This window comes from Gordionus sp. m RMFG-2023, chromosome 5 (genome assembly GCF_954871325.1).
Source record: "Gordionus sp. m RMFG-2023 chromosome 5, tfGorSpeb1-WG-v2, whole genome shotgun sequence".
NCBI classification, from domain to species: Eukaryota; Metazoa; Nematomorpha; class Gordioida; order Chordodea; family Parachordodidae; genus Gordionus; species Gordionus sp. m RMFG-2023.
In genome coordinates this window covers 19351378-19363868 of record NC_088779.1, presented here as the reverse complement: position 1 = coordinate 19363868, position 12491 = coordinate 19351378, and the positions used below count along the sequence as shown (strand labels likewise).

General features: G+C 25.7%; 2 protein-coding genes across 2 annotated transcripts; both read right to left on the bottom strand.

The window, feature by feature from the left end:
• Positions 1-983: 983 nt before the first annotated feature.
• On the bottom strand, positions 984-3571 carry LOC135929999 (uncharacterized). The gene is made up of 4 exons (XM_065466757.1): positions 3335-3571; positions 2131-2200; positions 1927-2083; positions 984-1814 (listed from the first exon to the last, which is right to left on the bottom strand). Exons 1-4 carry the CDS (start codon positions 3433-3435, stop codon positions 1057-1059), a joined length of 1086 nt encoding a protein of 361 aa, XP_065322829.1. The 5' UTR covers positions 3436-3571; the 3' UTR covers positions 984-1056.
• A 1296-nt stretch (positions 3572-4867) lies between these two features.
• Positions 4868-11898, bottom strand: LOC135929604 (acidic mammalian chitinase-like). The gene is made up of 9 exons (XM_065466265.1): positions 11738-11898; positions 11118-11291; positions 10615-10711; positions 10404-10548; positions 10247-10359; positions 8688-8790; positions 8093-8284; positions 5203-5313; positions 4868-5142 (listed from the first exon to the last, which is right to left on the bottom strand). Exons 1-9 carry the CDS (start codon positions 11781-11783, stop codon positions 5002-5004), a joined length of 1122 nt encoding a protein of 373 aa, XP_065322337.1. The 5' UTR covers positions 11784-11898; the 3' UTR covers positions 4868-5001.
• Positions 11899-12491: the final 593 nt, after the last annotated feature.

Below are 12491 nucleotides of genomic sequence, written 5' to 3'. Positions count from 1 at the left end.
ATGAAATCTTTCAAAATTAAAAAACACGCTCTATAATTCATTTAAATAAGAATATTCCATATCCTGAATTACTCCATATGCTTTATTGCAGTGAAGAGCAACGGTCAGATCCTATCGGTCTTAGATCGGGACTCTGGAACGAGCAGATTATTTAGTGATTTCCAGTTTGGAACATGGTCCGTAATGGTCATTTATTAATATTTAAAAGTGCTTTACTATTCAATTCATATAATATTTAGTAAATTTTTGTGAATATTTTATTACTTTTCTAGATAAATAACTGTAGTTTTTGTGCTTCATTTTTAGTTGATTTTTACTAAGCAATCTACTAGGAAAACGAAGTTTATCAAAAACACAATTTATTTTTAAATTAAATTATTTATTATATTATTAATAACTGATTTGATATTGTTAACATAAAATATTTTTATATTTAATAAAATAATAGTAAGCAAAAAAAAGAAAATTTTTTTAAATAAAAAAAAAAATTTAAAGACCTGTCCTGGACTTATTTTTTTATTTAGGAGATCGGTCTTTTATTTAATGACCATGGCCTGATCCAATCAGTATGCATCTGTTTGGTTCGGACCGAAAACCAGACTGTCTTCTCTACTATACGCATATCTCTCGATATAACTTTCTAAAGGATGGACTTCTAAGGGGGTAGATATTTTTTTTGGGGGGGGGGGGGATTCGAGATGTTTTCAAATATTTTTATGTAGTCGCGGTTTAGCAGGTTTTTTATGGTTTCGGAGTTGCAAGACTTAATTATAGTGAGCAGAATCAGATAGCTTAAAAATGGTAACTTTAATTAAACTGGATATATAAATTTTATTTTGAAATAATTATATATTTATTAAAGCTTTTTTGAGATTCACTAAAATTTTTAGCGATAAATTGGAAGCAACAACCTTAATGAAATAACAATTAGAACCAAATTTTTCCATCGATTTATATAACAATAAAATGTTATAGGACTCATAAATTCGTTAGATTTATCAATACACATTGATTTCCATGTTATAAATATGTTTTTATCATTAAAAATCATAATGTTTAAAAAACAAACTCACGCCCCCAAGTATATTGAGAATGAGCTGGGGCATTAAACACTGTAGAACTCGAGATATTTTCATTTTTCTCAGATTGTGAATCATTTTTAAATGATGGATGTTGTATTGAATACGGTATATTATTTATATTAATTGATAAATTACCAAATGGGGCAGGCACGTGGGCATTATTGATAATTTGATTGGGTATATAATTTGAGTTGTAGGTCAAAAGTTGTGGTATTTGACTGTAATTATTTATATTGGAGGTGTTTTCAACTTTTATATAACTATTCAAATCGGTCGAATCATCTGCTATCGACTTACATGGATATTCTGAAAAATGATGACCATTATTATGATGATTAATTTCAAAGTTAGGCAAGATAGAATATTGAGGATTTCCCTCATAACAATTATCAATGTTCATATGGATGCACGATGTTGGTGAAGACTTATTTGAAGATGTTTGTAATATCGTTTGATCTTGCGATAATTGAATGTTATTTTTAATTTCGTTTTCTACTTTAGTATTTGATACCTTGCGCTGTGTACACATTGTATTACTATTTTTTGCGTTAAGAATATATTCTTTTTGTTGAATTTTATATTCGAGATGCTCGACCAACTCTTTTATGTAATTAGGGTTCATATCAACTTTACACTTTTTGTTTGCATACAATCGTATTTCGTTAGTGCACTCTTTATAACCTTTGAGTGAGTATTGCAAAATCTGTTGATATTCGTCAATTTTCACACCTCCTTTACAAATAAAAAAATTCAGTAATATAAATGGGTTATATTGCTATTTAACATGAATTTCTTAGAAATAAAATTTCAATTCTATAATATGATTTTTTTTATAGTTTCAAACCATTGTCTTGTATGTTTTTCACATAATCCACAGTCAATCGTAAAATTTCGGCTTTTTCTAATTTGGTGGTGCCTTGCATTTCAATGGCTGTAGGAACTAAACTTTTTAATTCGACTAAACTATTGTTAATCTTATCGCGTCTTTTTTTCTCTATGAACTATATAAAAAAAGATATAAATTAGAAGATGCTAAATTTTTATATACCCCTCTTCGTTTTTTTTTAATTATTAGAGGTGGTTGAACTGATGATTTCATTCGATTTGAAGACCTACATCTGAATGACAATATTTAAATATATATATAAATAGATCCTGTATGGTTTTTAGGAAAATACTTTAGTGCTTGGCATTGGCGTAACTAGGCCCTTACAATCTCAGGGTGCTCAAAAATTATTTTTTTAAATTTTCGAAATTCTCAGCTCTTCAAATTTTTAAGGTGACTTGAACTCCTGTGACCCCCCCCCCCCCCATACTCCCCTTACTAATGATGTTATTGGCCTTAGGGGATCAGAAAACGGGTAACCATACTCTTCGACAAAACGAGTCTATGATTATTTCTACTGTAATTATCTTACAAAAGATAATTAGAGGTTCCTTTTTAGATATATCAAAATAATTTGGTAACTAATTTAATAGAACACTATATAACTGAAAAAGCTTTATATACCCCCTCCCATTCAAAAAATATTTTAAAACAATTATAGTCGAAAAGCTCCTAACCATTTGCATAGCCTTATGGACCAAATGTTTTTATTCTGATTTTAAATAAAATAATGTAAAAATAAATATAATCTGAATTGTATTCAAATTATAGATTAAATTGCCTAAATGAATTTAAGTATTTATATTAGTTTGTTACAATTAAATTTGAATTAAAAAAAAATTCATCATACCTTAAAAGTTCAAATTATTAAGTTTCAAGCTAATTATAACATAATTCTTCAAAATTTTAAGAAAAATAAAATTTTTTAATTAAAAATTAAAGTCTTCTCCTAAAATTTTGTCCTCAAATCTCAAAATAAACATATCTCTATGGATTCACCACGAAATTAGGGCAAGTTGAGATTCCTAATCAAAGCTTAGATTTTAATAATATTTTTTCCCATAATATGTCTTTAGACTCGATTACCAGTAAAACTCAGAACTTTAAAAGCAAGGGATGATTTTAATCATAAAAATATAATGGCAGAATTTGGAACATTGCATTATAATTTTTTCTTCTCAAATGTTTTCAATTTTATTCTTAGAAATTATGAACAAATAAATCATTTAGCCTGTTAAGATAGTTAAACACTATTGTCGGATTAAAATTTGGAAAAAATGTTGATCTCACACTTTCTATTTCAACAGCTTTTAATGTATTAATTTAATATATTAATATTTTTTTTGTTTATAAATATTTTTTTTACCTGATTTTATTATTTTTTGAGCAAACAATTGGTACCCACTGGCTATCAATACTTTGCATATCGACATATTCATTTTCAAGAATCGACTGAATATCCTCCATAATTATGTTAATAAAGTGTAATTTTTCACGATTTAAAATATAAAATATTTTTTTAACAATTTCTCTCTAAAGCGGTTTATAAATTTTTATGAATATATAAGGAAGAAAAAAAATTAAACCAAAGAAAATTAATATAATTTCCCACACCCATCTTTTTTGATTGAATATTTTGATTAAAATTTAATTTAATAGACTTATATAATATAGTTAGTTATAGATGACGCTTATTTTAGTTGGATGAATATCCACACTCAATTTTTAAAACAATTATAAAAAAATCCACTAAAGCTTAAGATATTTATAATTAAGGTTATAGCAAATTAATAAATCATATAATACAATAATTTGTCATAAATTGGACAATCGGTACATAATTTAAAAAATATAAAAAAAGGGACGCTTATTAAGTCATTTTTTTATTATTATAATAACAAAATTAAGTGACACGTTTTTGCCTTTTTACAATTGCACTATGGGAATTTTCTTGGGAAATATATTATTGATTTAAAATGCTTTATTTATTTTATATTTATTGTTAAAATTAATAAGGTTAATGAGTATACTGTTATAAATTTGTGACTAATGTGAATATTATTAAGTATAAATATAAAAATTAGCCTAACCCCTAAGATGTACCCCAAGTTGATAGAATTGAAACGAACCTTTATAATATTTTCAACCCAGGAAACTTTGAATTTTTTTTCTAATTTAATTTCTCACTGAACATTAAATGAATTATTATAATCATACAATAACTATTCAGGGTCAGAAGAGGCTAGCGAAGAGTTGCTAACAAGCTTAAATTAAATTTAGAAGTAAACCTTAAATTAAGAAAGCTTTGCAAGATAGTTTTTTTGTATAATTTAGCAGCCATTTTGAGCAACTCCAAAATTAAAATAAAAGTCGTTTTAGACGATTATAAATGGCCACCATTGTTGAATACAAATCTATTTATTAAAGTGATGATATATATATCACCTCCTTATAGCTCCTCGACTAGGAAGCACCATTGTAAATTACATTTTTTAAATATTAATTCTTATCCTGTCTAAAATTTTTATCAATTTTTGAGCTCGGCCAAAAATTTATTTTTATTTTAGGCACTGCCTGAAATTTTTTATTGAAAAATATAAATTTACATTTTTACAAGTGAATAAAATAAAAATCACTAATTGCTTTGTGCTAATATCAGAAAAATTTTAATTACTCTATTTTGATAAAGTTTGCGTCCAAAACTTGTCACATAAATGTGAAGTTATAAAAATTTAAAAAAACCACAAATATGTTTTGACCTTTTCATTTTTTTTATTTAAAGCTTATTTTATGTTTTTTCGATGTAGTTTGGTATTTTCGAATTACATTTTATGATGTTTTAGACATAGTATTTTATTCTTTAAAATTTTTCAAAGTATTTTTAAGCCTAACCCGGTCCAGATTTTTTATTTTTACATCCAGTCATTTTTATTTTTATGAATTAATATTATAAATTGTAAAAAATAATAATCAAAATAAGAAAAAACAGAAAAATAATAATTATAAAAAGTTATTTTGTAGAAATCAAAATATTTAGGATGGAAATAGATTAATTTTATCGCAAATCAGTTTTGATGTGCTGTAGATATGGAATAGAAGATTGTTGGCTAGATCGTCCATTGATATATCCCACAACATATAGCCTCGAACTTTCTTCAAACAAGAATATTTTATCTAAATTATAATTTAAAAAAGAAAGAGTTTTATTTAAAAAAAATATCATAACATCCATACCTTATAAGAATAACTTCTAAGATTATCATAACTAATCCAATCTCTCCCTTTAAAAGTGTAGGGTACTTTAGCAAAGTCATCCCATTTTTCAGTCCAATTTAAATCTTTAATCTACGTTTTCATATTAAAAAAAATATTATAGAATCCTATGAGTAAAACTAAGTGATAACTTTCGGTAGGAGCCTCAGTGAAAGAAACCGAGCTAATTATTGATTTTTTGGGGAAAACCATAATAGTATATATCAACTAACGATCGTATTAGGAATTATGAAATACTAATGCTTTAAACATCCAAAAAAACGAATAAACATTCAAAAAATTGAAGTTAAAATAAGAAATATTTATTTTTTTAAATGTATTTAATATTTAATATAAATTATTATAAATACCTTAAAATTTATGCTTGCCGTTGGGTTCATTTAATTTTGATAAAATATAAAATCATTTAGAATAAGAATTTAAATTTGATTAAATTTAATTCTATATCAATTGCAATTTCGATAAATAATCCTTTTCTAAATTATCCACAAATTTATCATAAGAAAAATACGAGATTTAAAAGAAGACTTCTTATTCTGAATCGTTTCCTTTCCAGCCTTATCTACATTCTTAGAATTTTGTAGAAGCCTTATACAAAACCATTCCAGTTTAAATATAGAATGTATTGATGTAAATTGGGGGGGGGGTAAAGACCGTTATTTGAATAAAAATTGAATGGACTAATAGATTTGATTTCGATTTTCTTCTTTTTGATTTTGATTTACTTTTTTTTATTATTTTTGATTTAGTTTGGTAGAAGGGGAGGGGGAGTAGGGGAAGAATAAAATTTTCGAGGGTGATAATATATTCCTGGTGGCATATTAGGTTTCATTTTAAAGGAGGAAGAGGGGTGATAAAAATTTTGCAAAAGGTTAATTAAATTACTAATATGCAGTAGGGGAGACTGGGGTTAGGTAAACCCCGGGGCTTGGCAAACCACTTAATCTCATTTTAAAATTAAATACACCAGAAGGTTAAAATTTTATCCTAATATAGTTTTCATTAGTATACATCTATGGACAAAATATATTTTGAAATAATTAATTACTAAAAATTTTATTTAAGAAATAAAATTTTGTTAAAATTTTTAAAATATTTTTACATGACAGAATTTTAATTTTAATTAAAATATATAATCATTTATATGTAAATTAAATATTACAAAGTTTAAACATTCTTCTATAATTTGGGTAAGTTTTATGAGTATTTATCAAATCTAGATATTATTTCAATCATGATTTGTCAATTTAGAGCTAGCGGGGTTTGCTAAACCATACACGTCAATTATGGCAATTTATAATATAAAAAATTTCAAAATCTTGAAAGGCAATTTCATGTCTGTTTATGATTGGTATTTAGGATTTATGCTAAGAAATCTTAATCTCTCTTTAAAATTCATATTTTTTTATGTCCAAAATGTTTATCAAATTAGCCAAAATTAAGTTTCAATATTTATGTAATTAGCTTCAATTTATAAGTATTATGATATTTTGAACAATAAAACAATAAAATTATTCCATATATATCATTATTAATAAATAAAAATGCATTTCAATTTATTAGGCCTAAAAAAACCAATGGTTTCGGAAGCCCTTTTAAGTGGTTTGCCTCACCCCGCTATTGGAGCTTGTTGAACAAAATTTTCACTTTTACAAAATATAATATTTAAAAAAAATTTAAGATTTTTTATAAGGCACCTTTATAGAGTATAGTTTTAGGTATCCATTCATATATTATTTTTTATATTATCTATAAAACAACAAGAGCTATAGCCAATTTTGTAAAAATTGGTTCGACTAACCCCAGTCTCCCCTATTCATAATTTTGAGACAACAGATTTTAATAAACGTTTTTTGGTTAAAATAATTTTAAAAAAATGAAATTGTAATATAGGAAAAACATGTAAAATCGTTGACATTTATTTCGTTGTTTTTTTTTATATATAACATATCCTTGCTGATATCCTTTAATATTTATTTAAAAATTAAAACTTATGGTATACAAAAATACTAAAATAAATCATTGTATGAAAGCCTGAGCTTGGCATAATCACAAAATGACAAGGCTGTAAAATACTTATTATAATTCCGTCATGGCTAAATAAAACATCTGATCAGATATTCATCTATAAAATTATTAAAAAAATATTTTTTGAATTCTCTTTAAAAGATATTGAATAAAACACTAAAATATAGGCGCACTAGGTAAACCAAAAGGACTTAAATATCTCTAACCAACATGGCAAGATTACAAGAAGATCTCTGCACTCAGAATTAACTTCAAATTAAGTAAAGTATAATAATTTACCCCCCCCCCCCTTCCTCGTGATCCGAGTACTCAAATCAACAAGTAGGAAACAAAATTGTCCTTTGCTAAATATTTATTAATCGTAATTTTTTTTATATAAGAGATAAAATAATTATTTTTGAATTTGAGAAGCTAGTAATCGAAACTGAGGTAGGGCTGTATATGATTCTAACAAATTTCTTAGATTTTAAATAGGGTTTTAACTTTATTTAAAACGGTTAATTTTTTAGTGCAATGTAATATGACATATTGATATTTTTTTATTTTGATCTTAAAAACACATTACATATAGATCAAAATTTTAAATATAAAACAAATGCGTCAATTAGCCCCCTGTCCATATAATTAAATGATATACTTATTTTATTTATAATATCACATATTCAAATATTTTTTAATTATATAAGTAATTAGTTAATAATTTCTATGTATATATTTTTCAACAAACAATGAATTAATTATAATTGCTATACAATACATAACATATTACATATATATTAACTCATTACCTAATAATTATCCATTTTAATTATAAAAATATAACCTCAAAATATGCTAAATATCCTGATTCTGAGGTTATGTTTCCAGCTAAAGGTGCAGGTTTTTTGACACTGGGTGAACCGGGGCTAGTTTGGTTTGGATCTTTGAGTGTAAAAGAACGTCCATAAAAAGCTAACCCTATGTTGATTTTATCAACGCTCGCACCATTTAATATATAATAATTGAGAGCGTATTCCTGGATATAATAATTTAGATTTTGTAAATAAATAAACAATTTAAAGCGTGTAACCAATGGGTGGGAAATTTCCCTCCTCATCGGAAATTTGCCTGTACTCATAAATATCATTTTCAAGCTAATAACCCCCCCCCCCCCCACATAATATATAACAAGAAACAATAATTTAGAAAAATAAGTAAAAATTAATAATTTATTAAAATATCGTCTGATTGAAATTTTTTAGAAAAAAGCATTTTTATTATAAAATAAATGAAGTGAGAACAAAAGATTATTTTTGTAAAAATATAAGATTGCCAATCAAATAAAATTTATGGCGAAAAACTCCCACCTATAAGTACTCCCCCCCCCCTCAATAGAAAGATCCTGGACAAGCCTATGTTTAATATAGAAATATTCTTACCAGGCTTAGCATATCGTTACTTCTCAGTGGACTATTGTGATTCACTGTATTACCCCACGAACCATGGAAATCATAACTCATCAAATTGAAGTAATCCAAATATCTTTTAAAAATTTTACATGTTTTTATAATTTTTTGGGTGTTTACGATTTAGGGATCTAGCCAGAGTTTGGAACCGGAACCTGGGATTCCAAAACGGGACAAATTTACAAAGCAAAATAACCGGAAATTTTTGGGAACCGGTTCCAACTAAAGTTGCAAGTAATTTATATAATATAGCATATTGTTAAATATTGTATTATTTATCTTAATTATTTTAGAGCCCTGAGCCAGACCTATTTTTAAGTCCGACTCGATTCGAGAAAAAAATTCACTGCCCGACTGATTTTACTTGAGTATTTTTTTTTCTCAAAAATTCAGATCCGACCCAAATTTTTTATTTTAGAAATAGTCCGATCCGATCCGATTTAATTTAATCTTTTTTATTGGATTTGCTAAAAAATTTTAACATTTCTAAATATAATTTTAAAAATTAAAAGCGCTGATTGTAAAAAAAGAAAAGAAAAATGTGTGTTATTCATGCAGGAAATATTTAAATTTATAAAAACATAAGGAAAGTGTCATAAATGATACCTTTTATAATAGAATGTCAATCAATTTATATATATATTTAAAGAAATGTCAGTCATTTTTCGATATTAGAGAACAAAAGATATTGTTGATTTTTTTTATAGATCATCACTTTGTAATTTTTATGATGTTCAATTTTAAATAAACTTTTGAATGTTTACTTACTGTGACTTAATAAAGATATAGATCCAAGTTTCAGTTCCGTGTTTTCTTTAGTTATTCTTTCTGAGTTAATTCTTACTTTAGAATTTCGTTAGTTTTAGTAATTTTTGATATTGTTAACATTTGAACTCTCTTTTTTTTGACAGAAAGCAAAATAATTTAAATTTTAGTCCAAGTCCGGTCCGAACTAAATTTTAAAATCAAAGTTAAAATTGAGTCCAAAAGAATGTCTTTTAAATTCTGAACGACATGTTCGTCCGGTCGACCCGAGTTAGATTGGATGTTTACTTATATATTTTTTCATTGCTTTAAAATTTAGGATCAGAACCATGAACCCATTTTTAGGCGCCAGAACAACGATAAAATTGGTAGATCGTTCAGACAACCTCGGATTTCCACTTTACTTCGAAATAATTTTTAGAAAAAACTATTTTAAATTATCTTATTCTAAACGATTTTTAAATACGGCTAAATCAATATTACCAAGCGTAACAAAGCCTTTGAGATTTTACCCAAGAAAGTGTAAACTCCCATCTTTTGAGGAAATCCAGAGGTCTTAGGAAATCATTTTTTGGCTAAGATATTGATGTAGCTTAAAAATAGCTTAAAATGTAGTGACTTAACAACACCATCATGCTCTCTTGTTAACATTGTATGTATTTTTATTACACCAGGAACATATTTAAAATGATCTTGGGTGTTTTTTTAAAACATCTAAATTTGACAAAGTAAAAATAAAATTATATATTTTTAACTCCAAATATTACTTATTCATTTCTCTAATATTGTAACTTTTGATAATTTGATTTCTGCTCGACGATACAGCTGCTAATAAGAGTAGTGGTTTTTTTAGATCGCTTTTAAATTTAATAGCTAAAGTCTTTAAAAACTTAGTTGTAAATTTTTTTTAAAAAACTTACAAACCTTAATTAATAACATGAAGCCATTCTTTTGATTGACACCCGCATATTCCCAATCTAGATCTAAACCATCGAAATTATTACTCAAAAGTAAATTTTTGGCATTTTCGGCGAAATTGTTAATCCTATTTTTGCTAGAAACTATATCACTAAAGAGTGTCAATATTTGGGAAAAAAAATCAGAAATAAGTTTTTTTTAATATATAATAATTAACTTGAATGGAATTGAATAATTCCCGGCTCCACCGACACTCAAAATAATCTTAACATTCGGAAATTTATCCTTGAACTGTAGCAAATCTAAAAAATCTTCTACGATTTATAAAAATTTTAAATTGATGATAAACAATTGCAATTATATATGATTTTTTTATAATAAATGAAATAAAGTGTATTCTAATTGTTCTTAATGCATCTTCTTAAGTTAAATCGAATCGATCCTAATTAAATTATTTATTCTAAAATATATTTCAGAATGCTAATAAGATACCTAGAAAAAACAGTTATTTTTATAAAAATCCTTAAGTTAGGCATTGCTATTTATGAGTTAAAAGAATCTAACGATTATATTTATGATCTCTAAAAATGTTTTCCATTTTCCCTCTTAAGAATTTTTTTAAAAATTTCAACAGAATAATTTAAAAAACATATATATAACTAAAAGTAAATTATTTAACCAGTTAATAAAAAGAATAAAAATTTCAATGTCATATTTTACCCGGGGTTTCTATAATTATTTTCCCATTGGATGTTGGCTTTAAAAAAGCATATATCAAATGTGTTATCAAGGTGCCATTCACATCTCTCAATCGGAATGAATAATGGCCAGTTCTCCATCTCGCCCAATTCGGATAATATGCAATTATTAGGGGAGTGGCCTTTATCTCGGGCCCTTTAATTAATATTTTCAATATTATAGAAATGATAGTAGTCATTCCAAAACTTACAAAGGGAAAGTATATAAACTTCATCTCGATCAAATTTGTGGAACATATCATAAAAAACATCTAATATAATTAAGGGCTTTATAGTAAGCGTGAAATACCGCAATGCTTCCAAGCGATCCGTAATTTATCACTAAATGATGGCATAGCTGTATAATTTAACATTACGTTTTTGTAAATCAGACATATCTTGAGCCTAGCCTACATCGCGGTTATTTCGTGCTTAATATAAAAAAGGCCTATCACTAGTATGAATAATTTTAAATATTAAAAAAACATTGAATTTATTATTGAATGTTTAAAAAAAATGTATGACATAACTCCATGACCAAAATCGAAATTAGAATATTATAAAAAATCAAGATGACAGTGTCAATTATTTGTATCAACTCACCTTTGTTAATCCAGAGCAGAATTATCATAGGAATTATAATATACATTTATATTTGATATTTTGATCAAACAAATTAATAAACATTATTTAATTTCACATTCGTATCATAAGTAAATTTTAAATAAATTTGCATCATCTTAATATATAATAATGGAAAAAAAAGTAAAAGGCCAAAAGCAGTAATCATTAACAATGGATTGTGATGACAAATTCAGAAAAAAATAATAATAAATGCCTTCGACTTAATTTTGATACTTAATGGTATTTAGCTTATATAAACAGCTTTTAGTTTGTTTTAAATATTTGGATGCATTGTTTTCATATTTATTTTCTCGTTTTTTTTGTATTTTTAATTTAGTTCTTTTAAAAAATTTTTCCGGCAGCCAGCTGTTTAGTAATAAGTCGAACCAGGACAAACCCTTAATACTATATCAATATTATGATCTTAAATTTATCGGCTACTATATTTATAACTTCCCAATGTTCTAATTTTATCCATCGGTAAATGTATTTTCCATAAATTCCTATAAAAAATTGATATACTTAAATTTCATCCTTTAACAAATTTTCTGAAAATTTATTTTGGATATTATGTAAAAAACATATCATCAGCATTACACAGCACATAATATTGTTAAACTTATTTTCAGAAATCTGCTTAATTCAATTGGTTTTTATAAAAGAAATAAAAAAATTAATAATCAATTTCCTTGGTTGGAAAATGGAAAAGAAGTAATTTATAAATTATATTGTG

What these genes read in the sequence shown, in the direction of transcription:
- LOC135929999 (XM_065466757.1), bottom strand. Translation starts at nt 3,435, where the DNA reads ATGGAGGATATTCAGTCGATTCTTGAAAATGAATATGTCGATATGCAA. An exon ending in TCAAAAAATAATAAAATCAG is followed by an intron (nt 2,201 to 3,334) that starts GTAAAAAAAATA and finishes ATTGTCATTCAG; the next exon opens with ATGTAGGTCTTCAAATCGAA. An exon ending in TTAAAAAAAAACGAAGAGGG is followed by an intron (nt 2,084 to 2,130) that starts GTATATAAAAAT and finishes TTTTTTATATAG; the next exon opens with TTCATAGAGAAAAAAAGACG.
- LOC135929604 (XM_065466265.1), bottom strand. Translation starts at nt 11,783, where the DNA reads ATGTATATTATAATTCCTATGATAATTCTGCTCTGGATTAACAAAG. An exon ending in GCTTCATGTTATTAATTAAG is followed by an intron (nt 10,360 to 10,403) that starts GTTTGTAAGTTT and finishes AAGTTTTTAAAG; the next exon opens with ACTTTAGCTATTAAATTTAA. An exon ending in GTAACGATATGCTAAGCCTG is followed by an intron (nt 8,285 to 8,687) that starts GTAAGAATATTT and finishes TATTATATCCAG; the next exon opens with GAATACGCTCTCAATTATTA.